The sequence below is a fragment of the Histoplasma capsulatum genome, assembly GCF_000150115.1.
Source record: "Histoplasma capsulatum G186AR genomic scaffold supercont2.1, whole genome shotgun sequence".
In the NCBI taxonomy this organism is placed as follows: domain Eukaryota; kingdom Fungi; phylum Ascomycota; class Eurotiomycetes; order Onygenales; family Ajellomycetaceae; genus Histoplasma; species Histoplasma capsulatum.
This window is the reverse complement of record NW_025544801.1, coordinates 1,199,417-1,218,287: the sequence shown is the minus strand read 5'-3', so window position 1 is coordinate 1,218,287 and position 18,871 is coordinate 1,199,417. Positions and strand designations below refer to the sequence as shown.

Here is an 18,871-nt window from a genome sequence, read left to right as displayed (position 1 = left end):
AAATTTTTTTTCCCCACCTTCTTTTCCTCCGCTTCTTTTTTCTTGTCCGTCTGGTCACCACGGTTGGCCGGTCTCGTCCAATGGGAAAGTAAAAAAAATATCATCCCAAATATTTCCCAGAACAGCAAGTTCGTCGGGCTGGAACATGAATTGCATATTCTGGTTCGACATAAAGGCCTGTTGAGGATCCATTTCCGCATGCTGTGGATTTCCAATCCCACCTGGGTCCGCGGGAACGTAACCCTGAGTCGGATTCTGGGGGTTCTGGTTATGGGATGGGCCCTGGGACGATAAAGGTAGGTTTGGCGCTGTGGGGAAAATACCCATGCCCGCGGAGGGCGGGAAGGGGGTCCAGTGATCACTCTGGGAGACTGTGTTACTAGCAGCGTCGGAAGTGGCGGTTGATGGTGGGTGGTTCGGGAGAGAAGTGGGATGTGCATCGGTGCGGATATTCTGAGGGGATAAGTTTGAAGGGCTGTGGTGGGAGTGTTGGGTCTCTGGACCACCCACGGTTGTGTGAGTCTGGAGATGTAAGGGTGTTGGTTCTGAGTTACTAGTATCCTGAGGTGAAATAGATATATCAGTTTCTTAAGTTTTCATAAAACAAACCTACATGAGAAATACTGATGGTTTCTTGGGAATTCAAACTCTCAAAACACAAACGGAAGACAACTACAAAAATCCCAGTACGAACCAGATTCTGCTTCGCGCTCTGTGATTCCGATTCCCGTGGCTCCGGTGCCAAATACGCCCGAATATCTTTCGGTTGGAAAAAGTTGTACGGGGGACCACTACCCGTAATTGGCTTTCCTTCCTTCCGCTTAATAAACCAAGTTTTTAACATCCCCAACATCAGGGCGAATCTGGATGTTACCCGTCCGGAAATACGATCCCCAGAGTCCTTCAATTGTGCAATGACCTTGGTGAGGAAGTATTCAATCTTGAAGTCTGTTGGATTGAATACTTGACCCAATCGAGTGGCAGGATACGACGCGGCGGTATGTAGTTTGATAAGAGCGACAGAGGCGTATGCTGTACGGACGAAGTGGATGGTGGGGATAGATTGGATAGTTAAATAATCGAGGGAGATAAACGTCTCAAATGCGTCATGGATGGACGTGAGACAGACGGTTAGTGCGTCGACGTGGGCGGGGGTTCCCAAGTCGATCGGATTTTCGGTGCTAAGGCTATTTAAAAAAGGAGGTTTGAAATCGTCGATATTGTGGTCGGCGTGCATGCCGATTTCATGCATGTAGACGTTGAGAATGAGCTGGTAGTAGTGCATGATAGCTATTTATTTAATGTTAAAAGGGAAAAATCCAAAAAAAAAGGAGAAATGGTAAATTTCGTATAATTTCACGTAGGTGCAAAATGTAGTAGATACGGAGGCAGAGGGATAAAGTGAAAAGGACTTACGAGAATAGCACTCGGGCGGAACCTCTTTTCGCCATTCCGCCAACCGTCTTTCGAATCCCTTTAAAGCATACTGACTTTTGGGGTCCGTTATGTCAACGTTCGTAACGGGATCATCCATTGAAAACTGGAACAGGACCTCTTCGCCAAGGTGAGCCAGTTTCACCCATTGAACGAGTGTTTTATCAGATGGAAGTGCGTCGGGCGACGTCTCGAGGATTTCAAGAGATTCATCCATGTAAGGGTGCCAACGCGTGAGAAGGGATCGCCGAAGGGACATTGCAACGCTGTCCTAGCATGTTAGCAAAAACCGGAAACATAGCAATCCAGACATGGCACACGGTCCATGAAGATCATGCAAGAGTTAGGCAGTAGCAAAAGGTGTACAAAACATACTTAACACACATAAAATAGCACCCCAGCCACGCTCTCCTAGTCTCAGGTGCATCAGGCTCAACCATGACAGTTTTCTTGCCCATAAGTTCCCTCCACATACCCATTGACTTTGACTTAGCCGTTGACTTGGTTCTCCTGTTCATGCCTAGATCCATCGCCATCGTCGTCGCAATGTGTATGAGCTGGTAAAATTTCATTTCCTCGTAATGCTCCGGCGGCCTATACCATATCATCGATACCACAATTGCCTGCACCAATTCGAGAGATTTCGATCCCCTGACAATTACATGATCTGCAAAGAGGCGGAAGACCTCGTTCAACAGGGTAACTTGCAACTCAGGGTTGAAAATGCCAATTGATACGGCCAGGATAGCTAATAAGAGGATGGGCTTCGTCCGACGCACCTCGGCCATAGTAGTTTCGGGGGGAAAGACGATGAATGGAAGCAACGGAGACATCTCATTCACGTAGCGGTTGAAACACTTGAGAGCCATTTCCGTATCCACCACCCCTCGATCAATGACGTCTGTGTATTCATAATCGTAGCGAGCTTTGGGCGCTCGGTCGATGGAAGGCAATAGCGGAGCCCAGGAATCGGGACCGTTCCCGTCACCACCATGATTCGACCCATCATAGAAGGTCGACGAGCTCTCTGTCGTCGGGCTGTGAGGCCTGGCAGCCAGCGGCACCAGGGCCCCAGCCCCGAGCCTATGTTTAAACTCTCCGCTGGCAAATCTTTTATTCCCAGCTAGGCCCGCCGTAAAACCTCCCGTGGTAGCCCGTCTGTTTTCACTCCCTTGTCGTTGTGCGCCCATCCAGTGGGCAGCGGGCAGGTCCTCTGCCGCAGACCCAGACCGTAACGTAGAGCTCTCTGGGGCACCGCCTCCAACACTACTCCCATTCCTCGCTCTGGTCGCCTGTAGACTTGCTGTCAGTGCATCAATCTTCCGCTCCAGCTCCGCGACACGGCTATCTGCCTTCTTCTGCCGCTTGCGCGTCGGCACTGTAACGACGCAGCGGCGATTGGCCTTCGCACAACGTTTGCACGGGCCATCCGGGCTTTCAGGGTGCGGGTCGCAGCGCACCTTCAGCTGTCGACAGGCCTCGCAGGCCCGTGGGCGTTTCAGGTCGGCCAAGGGATCGTTCGGGTTGTTCGGGTTGTTGATGTCTGTCACGGCGATGGATTCGGTATATGTACCCGTCCCGGGCGCGAGCCCGATGCGGTGGTCCCGCTCATGGTCACGGCTATCATCATCGTCGAGGGCCCCGCTGCCAAGGGTTGCGGAGTGTGGAGACTGCTGGTTCGGGCTGTCGTAGTAGTAACTATTGTGGGTTTGCTGGGCGCTCAGATCGGAGGTGGGCGTGGATGAAGACTGCGAGGGCGCAGACTGACGGAGAGGAACCCGCGGATCGGCATCCATGGAATCAGCAACTGTGGGTGGAACCGCGAACCCCTTTTTCCTGGTGGAATGTGCGGGGCGGCGGGGGCCTGCCACGCGTGAGCGAGCGCTTTCTCCTGCGAGAGTTCGCCATAAGTCAGCAGAACGTAATGTTCACGGTTTTGCGAAGAATATTGAGTTGGAAGAGGTTGCTTTGTCCGGGTGCTGAGGGAAGGGCAGGGTAAATAAACGTACGACGATGTGGGTGACACCCGATAGCGCACGGCAGACGGTGCTTTCAATGACCGATCTCAGCGATCTGACACCAGCTGGAGGCCGATGGATGCGTGGCAAAAATATGGCGAACACTGAGCGCTTGGCAGCGTCAGGCACAAGGCATACCTGAGGATAGAACGTATATCTGTCCGTTCGCGAACTGTTCGATATCGAGGGACAACGAGCCGGAGGAAGTCAGCGCGGGCGACGTCGGTGAGCGAGAAATTGTGGCCAGCGTCCTTCGCTTGGACATCAATGGCTACTGCCTGCTTAGGGCTGAGTCAAATGGCAGCAAAATGGGCAGGGAGCGGGCAGACAGCTCGTTCTCGTATTCCAAGGTTTTGCTTGACTGGGAACACCGATAAACAGAAAAAGAAAAATTAGCCAATCGAAGAGGCGATAATCTCGCAGCCTAGAACTAACTGCTCGCTGGCCTCGGTATATTCTGGTGAGGTTTTGAATGATAAACAGATAGACATTTTTTGAAGCGATGATGTTCCTCTGATGGCCGTCGCAGAGCTGGACGAAACACTTGTTAACTCTACGATAGTTACTCCGAAAATATTAGGCTATAAACAGGTTTGTGGAATTGAACCCGGCTATCCAAATAGAGTGCACTTGAAGGGATATCAACTGGATGTGCACATATCCAGGACCAGTACACATAACGAGATGTCTACCATTATTCCCACAGACTGAGCTGTAACCTTCGTATGCAACACGAGATTCAGGAAGGTGGCGGCTTCCCGAGACGACTACAATTCAATCGCAAATTCAAACTATTCAAAACCAGACGCGCAAACGCCCACTATCATATCATGTAGAATGCAAAGCAAAGTACTCGGTATAATGAGAATAATAGCACGAAACTTGGAAACTCCCAAATCGCCCAGGCCAAGGAAGAACCCCAATAGAGCAGGGTTGAATTGAAAAACCCAACTAATCAATTCGCCTTATGAACCGGGCACTCCATTTTCCTCTCCAACCAGTTCACAATACACTCCTTATGGAACTTACACAGACACTCCAACCGTGCTAGGTGGTCCCCGACTTCATACTCCTCCATGCAAATCGTACATTCCTGCTGCACGCCCTCCTCGCCAACACAATCTTTCTCCGTAGCTGTAAAGGGCAACATCCGTAAGGGGCGGTCATTGTGATCATTGCCATTGGAATTGGACTGTGACGTGCGACGACCGGTGCGGCTGGTACGCCCGTTAGTGGGATGCCCATGTCCGTGTCCGTGTCCGTGTCCATGTCCGATCTCGTGTCCTTGTATACACTCACGAACGTGGGCTTCTCGCGCGGCTTCGCTGCCATCTGCCGCGCGGGGTGGGAGGAGGCGGCCACAGATAGGACAAATGTCGTTCTCGTCAATCGGGTGGCGATGGTGGTGCGGCGGGCCAGGAGGTAAGGGGCGATTTCGGCTGGACGATGAGGTGCTTATGCTCTGGAGAAAGTCGTTTGATGGTCCACGGTGGTGTGATGGCATGGAGCGGGCTGTGGAGTGGCCGGTACGCTGCCGGGGGCCCTGCTATATGGCTGCTTTAGTAGATATGTCGGGATGGTAAGGGGGGAAAAGCATCCCACGAAGTTAGAGTAACTAAGAAGGGAGAAAAAAAAATGAAAACGAAACAAGGGGATTCATACCGGGAATGCCGCACCAGATGGTGAGAAATATGTTGGCGGGGAGTAACGAGGATGCAGACCGCCAGTCGCTTGTTGTATTGACTGATATCTCAGCGGTATGCCTCGGACATTCGGGGGCACGGTGTAATCGAACGTTCCGTACGACGACAGGTTTTCATCGGGTAGCCCTTCCCGGCTTGCCACTCGTTGAATTTGAGGACTCTCGGGCTGGAACTAGAATTAAAAGAATGTCAGCACAAAAACACACAAATTGTTCATTTATAACCGGACATGGTAATGAACAAAAACTAACAATCATGCCGCGACTCCGCTGTCTTCGGAGCTCGCGAGCTGCCTGAGAAAGCTGCGTATTGGCGGCCGATGATAGGGAAGCAGACGGTCGGTGAAATGGGTTAGTTCCACGTGTATATGGACCACCGTTACGATAGAAGTCTGGCAATGCAGAATGACGGTGTGTGTGTACATGAGAAGTGCCTGACGTATCGCCCGGCCAGGATGTCAGGGAGGATGAGAGCAATGAGCCAGCGCTTGTATAGCGCCTAGGAGGCTCAGGGTTTGGATCAGGGACGCAAGGATTACATAAACGGACTTCTTCTCCGCCTCCCAAGGCTGAATTCGGAGAGTGTCGATCTCTTTGTTGTTGTCGCCGTTGCTGCCCACGGGTATTGGCATTTGCTGACGACCGCTCTTCATCGTTATCAATGAGGCTAATAACTTGAGCTTCAGAGGGATTCGGCAGAAGAAGAGTGGAACGATGTCCATCAGATTCAGGCGGACGAACAATGAACTGGCGTGGGATGGTGATTCTATGCGGTGAACACGAAGCACAAACGACACGCCCGCATTTCCTGCAGTGATGTTTCCTATACCAAAAACTGAACTGGGTACCACAGATAGGGCATTTCGAAGCTTCAGAATCGGGTTGCCAGCGGGGCAGCTCGTAATCTGCAAAGCTATGTTCTCGATCCCGCAGCGAGCTCAGCTGCCGCGAGACTGACTCTTGAGACCCTGAGAGATCAATCGCATTCTCCCTCGAGCTTCCCGGCAGTACTGGACTGGAACGTTCCCACGACTGAGTGACAGAGCGGCTAGGTCGAGGTCCTGACGAGCCAGGATCTGCCGGGGCTCTACCAGCCCCCGGGCGAGCGTAACAGGTGATATCACTAGCGCTAGTGAGCCTCCTCTTTCGCTCAAGGCTCGTAGCACTGTTTCCCCCTGTACTAGTAGCGTACGGCCCTTGGTGTTGTTGATTATTCCCTGTCTCTGGGTGTTCATTCTGCAAAAACTCTAGCAGAGTATGTCTAGTTGTCTCAGCATTCTGGGTTGATCCCTGAGAGTCCATCAGCTGAGTAGTTGCTATGGCTCCAGTTGTTTCTAATGAGTCAGGCGAGGAAGCAGTGGAGGAGGGAGTAGAAGAATGCGGAGACCCGGAAGCTGGGGTGGGATCTGTGGGAACATAACTGGTGACAGGGTCCACTGGCGAGGATGGAGAGGAGGATAACGACGCTGCGGAGTCGAACTCAGGAGATGACATTGAATGGGGTAAGCAAGGACTGGGTCGCTGCAGTCGATATTTCAGAAATGATGCTTGTCTTGTTTGAAGAGGAGACGAGACCAATCTCCGTCGTTTGGACGAACGGCCGTCCTCATTAGCTCTGTCGAGCGGATATTCCACGTTGATACGAAGGAGAGAGCCCTCCTAAATAGCTTCTAAATAAGGTGCGTGTGTGCCAGATTGATAGACGGTCCGAGGTCGACAAATGATAGTCTGGAAAAAGGTGATGAGGAATAGGTTTAGCAACAGACGACAGGATATTCTATCCTTCTTCCCTTCCTTTCTTGTTTCTCACTTTTCAGAACACCGTTAGGTCATCAAGTCTATTCGCGGCGGTTCAAGCTGTCATCTAGCCGTCGAGCTCCACACATGTAGATACCCTCTACCCGGTACTCGACGTTGTCCTGGTTAGTCTGAAACAGTTGAGAGAGAAAAGGGAGCGTTAGTTAAGGTAGCTTTTCCACTCCAGATTATCAATATATGGCTTTGAAGACTCGTCAGAACAAACGCACTAGAATAGAGTTCATATAAAAATGCTAGGAGTTCATATCCTTCGTGGGGAGGCTGGCCCAGTTTCCCGTTCACTTCTCGGTGTTTCAGGTTTTAAGAGAAGAGGGGAAAGAAAGCCACGAACAAGAATGGGCGAGGTGAGCCAGGCAGCTCCCCGGCATTCGCCACACCGGGAAAATGGCTTGAATCGACGCTTGAGGCGTGCAAGAGAGACGAAGTGGCGGTTTGGTAAATAGATATGGTATCCCACTCGTCACGGCGGAGTGGGCGATGAGGTGGTGGTTGGTGGTGAGGTATCGATAGCACGCAGCATAACTAACTAAACTACCAGTCAGTTACATAACGCGGGAGTCATCAGCCCGCTTAAGGGCCGAACGGCGATCCTTAGCTAAGACACAAACCACGCCGAGGTGACAGGTAACACCAAAACGCAGAAGCATTTGTCAGAAAAATAATACTCTACAATTCAGAATTCAGACACTCTAAAGTTGGCTTGAGACGGATTGTCCGTAAAAAGGAGAACATAGTAAGCTGTGATCCGAATATTATCTATTTTATTCCAGCTACAGCCTCTCGAGTACGCTGCTTCGAAAATCAAGGCGGAAGAGCGATCGATATTTCAATACTTTGCCCACGGCAAAAACCATGAAAGAATGAAAACATTTATATACAGTATGTATAAGTATAAAGAAATAGAACATAAAAAAGGATCGAGTGATTGGAATCCAGAATCAATCTGCAGAGAAGACATGCTTGCTCATTATCATCCAATGCTTCCCGCTCCCGTCTTTGTCTATCTTACCGAACTACAACAATATTAACATCGCGGAAAAAAAAAGGCGCTTTTCAGATTTAATAACAGATCAGTGACGTGAACAGAAGAATGGCAAAAAGTGAAACAAAACGAAAAACAAGTGATGAAGGAAACACAGTACACATTTTACGCAACTACAGCCAATAGGAATATGACGGTTTGTGAACTGAAGTGGGAGAGAAAAAAAAATAGAGAGAAAGAGAGAAGAGAAATAAAGAACAAAAAGCGCTTCAGAAGAAATGCCGTCCTCAAAATGCTTTCAAAAACAACATAAAACTGTAGTAAAGAGGAGCCAAAGGAAATTCGTCAAAAATAATATTAATCGTGTGAGGAATGATTAAATGAGTAGTAAATGAAATTTTGTTTTCAAAAAAAAAAAAAAAAAAAGAAAAAGAAAAGAAAAGAAAAAGAAAAAGAAAAAAGAGAAGAAAAAGAAAACAAAAGAAAAATGGATATAGCTCGGACCCTAGATTTAGGTCTCAGTAAAGCGGATATCATCAGCGGAAGAGGTGGATAGACAGAGAGACGGATAGAAAATGAGTGGGAAAAATGTCTATAGTCCCGTTGACCTATTAGATAGCTGAATACAGTGCAAAACGCATTCCATAATTATTTTCATCCGGTGAAAGAGTTGGAGCAGAGAGACATTTGATAGACGTGAAGACCACGGAGGCCAGATGGGATAAGAGGAGCGCAGCTGTATCTGCAGGCTCAGGAACGAGGCGTGATATTGGAACGAGACTAAGGCGGCAGAAGTCAGACAGGTGAAACAGGTGAAACAGGAGGATCGCTCACGATCTCCGCCGTGCTTTCGGAAAACGGCAAAGTGTCAGTGACGTGTATATGATCGCTTGCCCGATGCATCTGAACGAATCCCATGCTCGACGGCCGGCCTTGGTTACGACGGGAAGGCGAGTAGGGCCTCGAGCTTCGCCGTTTTGGCCCTTGGTTGTTGTTTTCGTCGTCCGTCGTGTTCTGAATACTAGAATTGGCTGATCTTGTGGAGACAAACTCACTCCGCACTGAAGAGGGTTTGGAGCTGAAGGGGAGTCGAGTGGCTTGAGTAGTGGTTGGTTGTGAAGATGGTTGGACAAAAATATCAGGATTGTCGGTATGTTTAATTTCCTCGGAAGAAATGGGTTGGGATGCGACTTCGACGTCCACTCCATGTCCAGCTCCGGCCTCAGGTTCGATTATTCGGTCTGCCATGTCGACTGCGGAGTATCGTTTGGAGCTTTTGCGGGGAATGGTGGGTGGGATTGTCAGGGAGTTTCCTTGTTCGTGTGTGTCGCTCTTGGAGCCTGTTCGGCGTGGAAGCTCGATAGATTCACTTGCCTCGATAGGAGGTAACGTAGGGGCTGCTTGCTCCATTTTCAATTTTGGTTCGTGCTGAGTTATCTCGTCAGAAGTGTCATATGATCCCGATGAACGACGGGTGTGTTTGGTTACACCCAAGTCGGAATATTTTGAAGTATCGGGATCGTCTCGATACGGTTCTGGGAATGGCTCCCGGCCTTCGGCATTTGGCATCAATCCGGGTGGTGGAGCTCTGGCGCTACGAACAACTTCGAATCCTTTCCCTTTTTCTCGAGTTTTACCACGGAAGAGTTCCCGGAACCAGCCTGTGGCAGATGATACCGGGCCTGTCGGATCGGCAGGGCCAGTTTTTAATTTTCGCGTCGCGGAATGGGAAAGAGCAGGACCCCGGACGCGATAGTAAAAGTCTACCTCCCGGACAGCATAGTCAGTCCTTGAACGGCCCGGTTCGTCCATATCCGCATCCGACTCGTCTCTAGGAGCTGCAAGGTAGGCTGGGACAGGCGTTCTGCTCCCGGTGACGGGGGTACCGTCATTCGTATCAGCCCCTTCGCCATCCATATTACTGCCTGACCGTCGATTAGTCCAATCACCACTTGTCCACGAGGTGTGGGTGCGGCTGCTAGGCGACATTCCGTCTAAAGTGGCTCGCCGATGTCTCGGGGGCCGATAATAAGGACCGATGTTATCTGTATGTTTTACACTAGCCAAAGCGCTGTGTGGCGATCCGCTGCCTCCCGAATGTTGGCCAGGGAATGTGGAATGTGAGATTCCTCCCGTAGTCGTAGGAGTGTACGGTCCGCTCCCGCTTCTCTGGTGATGATGGCCTACTCCGTACAAACTACTCGCCTCGAAACCAGCGCTCACACGGTTCTCGGTAGCCACAGAACGTTTTAACAAGAGTGCTGAACTGCCAGAAAAGCTCCGAGATCTGTCACCATCTACATGGCTTGACATTCTCCCTCCATCCGAGCCTAAGATCGGTACTTCTGAGGCAGCGCTGTGGCGAGGGACATGATGCGGTACTCGCGGAACTCTGCGAGAAAGCTGACGCATTCCAAAGACCTGTCGATAAAATAATTAACGATATTAGCCCAATACATTGAGGGACATTATCCTAGCTGCCTTTGAGCAGGTAAGGGTCACTTCGAACGAGATACACACCTTTACAAGGCCACCTCTTGCCGCCCCACCCTCCACTCCGCCCTCACCGCCAGCACCAGCAAGCCGGGCGAGTACCTCAACCAAGGTCTGAATAGCATTCAAAAAGAATCCAAAGACTAGAACCATCCCATGTAGGAGGAGGATGACGTAACCAATCCAGCCCCTTGCAGCGTGGCCGACACTTAGTGATGGAACGAAGACAACACTCAGAAGTATCGTGAGACAGCGGATGGTGGAGAAAATCGCATGATAGAGGTTCATAGATGTTGGCGACGGAAAGGGGCGGAATGCGGATAGCGTCAGGAGAAGGACAACTTCACAAATCGCTAGAAGCACAATCTGTGCAATCCCTGAAGGTTGGACGGCTCCGATCGCGATGCCGCGAACGAACGTGAGAAGAACGGATACTACAGAGAAAGCTGCAGCACCATCGGAAAATGTATTATACAAAGAACCATAAAGGAGAACCGTCGGAAGGTCATCAAACATATATGAGCGTGGGCGCGTTCGCGTAATGAGAATTAAGAGCCAAGCAGCAAATCCAACCAGTCCAACAAGCAGGACAACCGCCAAAGCCACTGTAGAAATAGGGGATTGGCTAGTAACTACTAGCTGGAACATAGATAATGATACAATCGGCAGAAGGAAATAGTTGAAGACGATGCGAATAACGTTGCCCATGGTGAACGGTAAATTTTTGGCGCGAAGGTCTTCCTCTGGTACATGGGTGACTTGGTGATGTAGCCACCGTAGGCCGAATCCCAGCTGGATCATGAAAACGACACATGCAAGAATCACAAGAAGCCAAATTACCATCCCAGACCATATATCTTCGACAGACGACATGCCGATCAGGTGACTCATTCGGTCTAGTCCATAGGTTGCGTTGACAACATACATTCCGTCCTGAATAGGATTTGTGCTATTTCCATGGCTGACAAAGCTTCGGTTGAACATAAGGACAGACCATCCTGCCCTGCTTACAATCGGCTGATAGAATCCCGGGTAATTCAACGTTAAAGATCCGGTTAGAATCACAAATTGAATATACTGGAGGCAGTCGGCGAATCCTGGGGTAACAAGTCGCAGCAAATCCTCGTCTCGTCCGTAATTGGAAGTCCACCGAAACAGATCCAAAGAACCCCATGGGCTGAACATGGCTGCGGACACCGTCGCAATCGCCACTAGAATGAGAATGGCAAGGGGGATATATCTAAGGACGTCATTTAGTGTTGGTCCTAAGACAGGCGTAACTTCAGCAGATACACAAAGAATCTGAGACCGAGCAGCATCACCAGCTGTTGCTCTAAGTACAGGCGTTATGGCCGTGAAAGAATAGGAGGAGAATAGGTCATGGGCAACGGAAAAAGCTCGTAATTCGGGTGGAGTTCTAGTCAGGAAAGTCAGGGTCAATGAAAACTTATGCAAGACAAATGTCAGGCGGAAATAAGTATCTCTTCGTTGGAAGGAATTCATACCCATTTGAACCAAAAACAGGGCCTAGGGGACACTCTCCCTGGATCAAAGAATCACAAAATCGTTCAGCCGGGGCGACGTATGGAGAATAGCTGAGGACCTCGAATCTTGAAAAAAGCGTGGAGAACATATTATTCTTTACATCCACGTCAACGATCTTCCCAACGGTGCTATTTGGATCGGACCAGCTAGGAGAATCGGGAGGAGGATAGGGTTCCTGGGTTGCAATTCCAGTAACATTCCCATACACTGTCACATTCAGATTTCTGGCCTCCGAAGTGATATCCAACACAGCCCAGACATACATCGGCTTGAACTGGAGCTGGAGAGGGTCTGAGTGGACGATGGACGGGGGGAGACAATTTTCAAAGTTGACAAACGCTCCATTGGCGCAGCGAGGCGTGAGAAGTGCGATAAATATTGATATCAAAAATATTATCGAACGCCCATTCTGCCCTGCGATTCTTCCTCCTCGTCGCGGACGATTCCCTTTCCCGTAATCCTGCGGCACCATCCGCTTCTCAGCACAGTAGTCCGCATTTGCGCATTGGTAGAGCTGTTCCCGCCCCCGTCTCTGTTTCCGCTTCAGTTCGAAGTCCCCGGCTATCGAGCATTTCTTCAAAGAACATAGGCAATATGGCGTATGATCGTCCGATACCGCAGCAACCCTCCCCATTACGACCACCCAGAATAAACGAGGCAGCCTCCAAGTGGAGGACAGCCCTTCCTCCTACCTGGGCAATGATTCGATCCACAAACCCCGACAATATCCAAAATAAATATGCGCCTAATCAGGAGTTGCTTCCCCCACTGCAGGATAATGATAAGTGCCTGTCAACCTTTAACGACGACGATGATCCTGCACCACGCCGCACGATAATACCAACTGGACGGAATGCAATCCTGCAATGGCTTACGGGTTGTGGAATTGGAGGGGTGAAGGGGGTAGACGGGTGGATGAAGAGCTCGTTGAGTAGAGCGTCGAAAACGATTATACGGGTTGAAGCATGCTGCTGTCCGGCAACCTCCTCGGGGAATGAATAGATGGCTCAAGGATTAGTAATAGGTAGCGATGGAAAATTTTCAAATAATGTTTTTACTCTCTTATCTTTTTTGATCCTTTCAGCGACCGTCATCAAAATATCGAGGCACAAGAGAAATGTGATGACAAGGCAAAACAAGAAGATTGACATGACAGTCAGGCAAAACAATAATAATCATGGTGCCGGTGGACCCAAGAATGCGCTAAACTTGGAAACGAGCCGGAGCCTATCACCGCTGGAGATATGGGCTTCTGTCGCCCCTATCACCATATCGCCAGCCTGTGCGTGTTTGATTTCAAACAGCAGCGAGCAGCATCAGGAATACATAGCTATGGTAACCCAGCTACTACGTATCTCCCTTACTCTGGAAAAAACGTCCAACAATGAGCATTCAGTCTACGCCGTTGTGAACGTTGCGAAAGCTCCCTCCGCCTTCTGTTTGGAATTGGGGCGGCGCAAGAACCTTAACATCCTTCAGGCTTCAACTCTCTCGCATCTTGTTCCCTAAACTCTCAAGTCAATACGAGAATGCGCCACGATCAAGTATGCAGCGGCCGTCGTGGTCAATAAGACAACAATTCACCCTTGCCAATACCAGCTAATGATTTTGAGGCTCTTTTTTTCGTTTCCGTCCATCGCATGGTCTAACTAGGAGAAGTCTCACCAATGTCTACGCAGAGATCCCAATCACATCAGCCAGTTTCGTTATCAGCCAATGTCAGGCCACTCTGGTGGGGCACAGCCACTCGATTTTGGTCAATTTCAACAACCTTGTGTGTTGGTGATCCCCGATCGGCTTATCGACCCGCTGAGTGGCTAGCCCCAGAAGCTGAGATCCTGGTGAATGATTATTCCTCATCGCTGACGGGACTTACGCTGCAGATAACTATCAGCAAAATTTGCCTAGTTAGTTACCCATGGCTTGACAGGTCTGCGTATCCATTTACATACGCAGGAAACAAATTGTTGACCAGTTCTTTTCCATGCGTAAAAAGCCAAATCCAACGCCACTCAGAAAAGTTCCTGGTGGCTGCTTGCAATGGCCCATGGGCCACAGTTCTTTTTTTAGGTATCATGTTCAACTTTTTGGCATCTTGGCCCCTGGGGGAACCGCCGAAAGTTCTGCGCTGCTTGCAGGGCTTCCACGGCCAGGCGCATCGAAAACATCAAAGGAGCTAGGAATTTACCTCTGATGCCGGTGACCCTGGTCTCCTGGAGGTTGAGTTGACTCATCCCGCCAAATTCGTCGACTGTCACAATATCCGGCTCTTCTGAGATTTTGGCACAGACTACAGATCTGTACGTACATTCGATGGAGACTAGTTCCATACATGAGCGGCAAGCAATGGTTTGTTGCAACCGACTTTGTGGATATTGCTCTGGTTCAAACATCATATCTCCTCAATTGATTCCTCAATTCTCTACCCAAGCTCATGGCCGGTCTAACGCCTGCCGGCTTCATTAACTAGTATTGACAAGAATCCCTCACAGCTTTTGTCCTAAAGCTTGCTGACAATTCAAGGTTTTAAATGATGACCAGGTTGACCTTGGACAGGTATACCGAGGTGTTTTCGTGCTCTCGAGTCGTTTCATTCGATATGATTTCGATGACGACTTTGCTTTTCAATTGAAAAAGGGACGCATGCTCAATTCTTCACAATCGCGAGATTAGTGCGGGGTCAGTCAGGGACCATATCCTGGACTTGGGTTATAATTCCACCATCTTCGCCCAGTCGTGCCTGATGTATATCAGGTTTCGTCGTCCCTCACCTTTTCGGCCACAACCGAGCGTCACTACTTGAAAGACGTCCCTTTCAATCACTGGGATGAGCTCCCATACCCAATCCATAGCGCAGATCTGTCAGCGCTTTGGTACGCTGAGCAGGCAGGCGACCTCAGTATCTGCTCTGCTATAGACTGAGGGCTTCATGTTCCAAAGGTACATCATGTACTGTACATACATGTACTTGACTGTACAACTTACAATGCACGTTCTATTTATCCCTGTAAATAATGTCCCGCTTCATGGGCGGGATTGTGTGTTGAAGCAAGAAAAGCAGTCCAAAAACCTGCAGAAAATAGTTTTAAAAATTTTAATGCGAAGTCCTTATGAATATATGGCTCAAATGAACATGAAATCCTCATTAACTATGGCCCTCTCGATTGGGATGACAACGCCCATCGTCCTAATATGACCTTCGCATAAATGTGCACTACTCGTCCACAATTCGCAAATCTTCCCAGGCTGAGTAACTAAACGGCATTACGTTTCACATCAATTAATAATATTATTATTATTATCACCCATGGATCTTTCCAGAGAAAAATTTTGGCCTAGATCCTGCCGGTTTTTTACATCCTTGAGCTGTGGACAACTCGACCATTCATTCAAAGCATGTGACGGCAGAAGATTACCTTTTCGTCCACCATGCATTAACGCGCTGGAGATTGATATTTACTCGATTGGCCATATTTCAACTGGATGGACCCAGCCTCTTCGCCTGAGTTGGCCCCTAGCTCTCTTCCTCCTATTGATACCCGGCATGGCCTGGCCTGGCCTGGCCGCTGTGATCTTGCAACCACCACGCGGATAAAACATGGCATCAGTTTGAACAGCCCAGGCCAAGCTCAATGCATATATTGCATGAATTGTCCGATCTTGCCTTCAATTCGAGGCTAGCCTCACTTATCAGAATTCAAGGCTAATTTGACGAACATGAATATCCAGGTTCAAAACTAGTTCCTAACTAGCTAGGACAGTTTCAGAAGCTTTGAGGGCTGGTCAGTTTGAGGTAAGTAAGGCTAACTACAACCCAACGAACAGTAATTATTGTTGTTGTTGTTCTTCAAATCAAGCATTGACATTGCTGCTGGTCAGCAACCACGTAATCACTGTCAAGCCCCGACAAAAAGCCCTGGTCTGCTTCGGCAACTTCTTCCACTGCTTCTCCATCAGTACCGTCATAGCCAGATTCATCCAGGCACCTCCCACATCACACCCCTCGCGGACAAGATATTGATACCAGGTGTTGCGCAGGCCCCAACACAGACAGTAGCGGACCGACCCTAACAAACAAAATCAACGCCATTTTTCAAAAAGTCCAGCAGCCATGCTTCCATTTAACCCCCTGAGAAACACATGACAAATTGAGAACATAACATTTCCAACTTCGATGGCCACTTCATGAGTCAAGGGCTTTCCTGAACCTGGACAACGACTTTGCTGCGGGATGAAAACTTGGTGGGATGAAGCAATCATCATCATGCCCTACAGGTCACTCATCCACGGGCTAGATTAAGATTAAGGTAATATCCCCCTCGCCCATCTTGGTTAGGATGGACTCGCTGTACCCGGCTAGTTTGATATATTAGCCCGGAGGAAGGGTCTACTCGAATGTGATGTGCGAGTTTGAATTTCCTCAAAAGATTTTTGGATTTCAACATTCCTGCCCACCCAGAAAAATGGTTGACCTTGTTTGTCTACATACTACGTAGACGGATAGTCCTAAATTCTTGAGGGCCTCGAACCAGGGGGGTATTTGATACCCCATTCCACCAAAGTGTCATATCCCTTCCGCCCAGTTCGATCTGCCAGAATCCGTTGGTTTGCCGCTCCCAATGATACTCATTGAGCCGGGGTCAGACCAGAGCCTGTAAAATCAGCTGTTATGTCATGTTTGACATAACCCTGAGAGCCGCGTGTCCATTGAGATACACAGTGATCACTATTCTTTACATGTCTAGAATTTCGTGCTGGGTTTGACTGAGGAATTTTCTTTGTTAAAAGCTGCAGATTCCCTGATTAGAGGGAACGAGACTGAAGACTGTCTGATTTTTGATGCTGTTTGGAGTTTTCGCTGGAGCTATTTTCAATCATCGGTATGCATGCAGACATTTTGGATATGGCGTGTTTAACCAATGAACTGTTCATTTCTGCCCTTTAAAACAGAGCGCCATTGGGATCACATTCACGGTTCTTGGGAATCGGGCGCTGTACGGCCATGCTTCTCAATGCATGAAATTTCATATTGACGGAAATGCGTTCTCGGCCCTTGTCCTCTCCGTGGTGGGGATTCTTATGTTCATGCATGAAAGGCATATGGGTCCTCCTCTCTTCCCCCCTTCCCACATTCTCATCCTGCTATGGGGTTGTTCTATTCTGCTTGGCCCTGGCGAAGAGAAAACAACAGACATCGCATCACAACACAAACACCCACTGGTACCCACCCCTAAGCTCTACACAGCTCTCAAAAATAAGATACGCATAATCTGTTCCATAGTCCCTGAAATAACACTCAATCATGAAAGTGCATGTCAATGTCAGTAGCAGCAGCAGCAGCAGCAGCAGCAGCATCAAGGATTATGGGCATAGGCACAAGGTAAACAAAAAATATGACAGAGCAATGACAGTAGCCAAAGGGCTGCGGGCCTGGACAGGGAAATTGACAAATGATTTTGTAGAAGACTGAGATTTTCACAGAGACACCATGACCGTGTATGCCGTGGCAAGCGATTGTACACAGTATATCAAAGAAAGGTTAGCAGATTTAAAGTTTGGTATGTTGTTAATTTCTCCGGTCGTTATAGTTAGATGTGGTTCTTCATCCCAAGTTGGGATTGAACAATCCTACAAGCTTTTAAACACTTGCACAAAAAGAGCTCTGCATACTGTGGGAATATAAGAGGTAAAGGTTTTGTGGTAGAAGCAACCGGAGGCGGTAATTAAAAGGGAGCAGGGCAGGGCAGGGAAGGGCAGGGCACACAGAGTATGTATGCTAGAATAAATGCCCGATGCCAGGGAGAATTTATATTAATGATGGTGATCAACCAGGTCCCTCCCTGGGCAGGTTCTTAGACGTATACAACATCGACGTATCTGTGATGAAAACAATTCCTCCATTCGGGTAACAGCAGATACAAACGCAGACGAAGTATACGGCGTAAGTACTCTCGAGACTAGAGAATGTCGTAGAGTGGATGAAACTAAAACTTGAACTTTAAAAAACCTTCATAGAGCGGCAACAAGGATCATTTTGGTGCCAAGGGAAGGGAGCACCAGAGAAGAGGACGCCTGCACACCTCAGCCCTGGGAGGAGAAGTGAACCCCGAAGAAGGCGTTGGAGCATACGCTGGGTAGAGGTGGTTGAAGATACACCATCACTTGCTAAGAGGTCTTGATTCCTCGGCAGCTGCGGGCAAACATCAGTGGCAGCCAGTCCACAGCCGGCCCCGAACATCCAGCACCCTCCCTTCTGCTTAATTAAAGGCTAGGGCTGACCAAGGCCCGTGGCAACGCAGGCTGCCCCGCCGCCGCGGCCAATCGCAGGCGATACCCAGCCCCGTCCCCCGCCTTGCCGGGCATCCCCAGACAGTCTGCCAAGAACCTGAGAAACAGAGCCACGCAGTCGACAAACACAGAAACCTGACACACTCACACCCTCACGCACTCACGCCCTCACGCATTCCACTCCGTGTCTCCTTTTCTAACTGACCCAGACACGGTGTTGCATCCATTGATTGACTGCTGCCTCACCCTTCCTTCTTTCTCTTTCTTTCTCTGACTCTATCTCTTCTGTTAGTATCTCTTCTTGTATCTCTTCTTCACACGAGCCACTTCATTAGCCCCCTTGTCGATCTTCTTCGGCGGTACATTTTACTGTTTCATCAACACCCGCGTTGCACGTGAGACCCTGCTTACGGATCCCCAACTCCTTTGACACCCACACGTCCTGCGAACAACTGTCCCTGACTTGTCGCTTTGTGTCGACCGCTGTTGGCGTCGCCTGCTCCGTCCAATGTTTGCTTATCCACATCCAATTCTGCCTGTGGGTGCCTGTGTTGTGGTTGCTACTGCTGCTGCTCGTCCTGCTACTGCCGT

General features: G+C 49.2%; 6 protein-coding genes across 6 annotated transcripts; 2 read left to right on the top strand and 4 right to left on the bottom strand.

Moving 5' to 3' along the window:
* Positions 1–54: 54 nt before the first annotated feature.
* HCBG_00378 (uncharacterized protein) lies at positions 55–3,717 on the bottom strand (the record flags this gene model as incomplete). The annotated part of the gene is made up of 5 exons (XM_045427428.1): positions 55–561; positions 695–1,290; positions 1,417–1,700; positions 1,819–3,325; positions 3,591–3,717. The coding sequence occupies 5 exons, from the start codon at positions 3,715–3,717 to the stop codon at positions 55–57; spliced, it is 3,021 nt and encodes a 1,006-aa protein (XP_045291403.1).
* Positions 3,718–4,407: 690 nt separating this feature from the next.
* Positions 4,408–6,648, bottom strand: HCBG_00377 (FYVE zinc finger protein; the record flags this gene model as incomplete). The annotated part of the gene is made up of 2 exons (XM_045427427.1): positions 4,408–4,998; positions 5,407–6,648. The coding sequence occupies 2 exons, from the start codon at positions 6,646–6,648 to the stop codon at positions 4,408–4,410; spliced, it is 1,833 nt and encodes a 610-aa protein (XP_045291402.1).
* Positions 6,649–8,749: 2,101 nt separating this feature from the next.
* On the bottom strand, positions 8,750–12,626 carry HCBG_00376 (uncharacterized protein; the record flags this gene model as incomplete). Its single annotated transcript, XM_045427426.1, has 3 exons — positions 8,750–10,375; positions 10,475–11,864; positions 11,953–12,626. 3 exons carry the CDS (start codon positions 12,624–12,626, stop codon positions 8,750–8,752), a joined length of 3,690 nt encoding a protein of 1,229 aa, XP_045291401.1.
* Positions 12,627–13,141: 515 nt separating this feature from the next.
* Positions 13,142–13,501, top strand: HCBG_00375 (uncharacterized protein; the record flags this gene model as incomplete). The annotated part of the gene is made up of 1 exon (XM_045427425.1): positions 13,142–13,501. The coding sequence occupies one exon, from the start codon at positions 13,142–13,144 to the stop codon at positions 13,499–13,501; it is 360 nt and encodes a 119-aa protein (XP_045291400.1).
* Positions 13,502–14,058: 557 nt separating this feature from the next.
* On the bottom strand, positions 14,059–14,385 carry HCBG_00374 (uncharacterized protein; the record flags this gene model as incomplete). Its single annotated transcript, XM_045427424.1, has 1 exon — positions 14,059–14,385. One exon carries the CDS (start codon positions 14,383–14,385, stop codon positions 14,059–14,061), a length of 327 nt encoding a protein of 108 aa, XP_045291399.1.
* A 2,919-nt stretch (positions 14,386–17,304) lies between these two features.
* On the top strand, positions 17,305–18,130 carry HCBG_00373 (uncharacterized protein; the record flags this gene model as incomplete). Its single annotated transcript, XM_045427423.1, has 4 exons — positions 17,305–17,372; positions 17,455–17,550; positions 17,825–17,933; positions 18,008–18,130. 4 exons carry the CDS (start codon positions 17,305–17,307, stop codon positions 18,128–18,130), a joined length of 396 nt encoding a protein of 131 aa, XP_045291398.1.
* Positions 18,131–18,871: the final 741 nt, after the last annotated feature.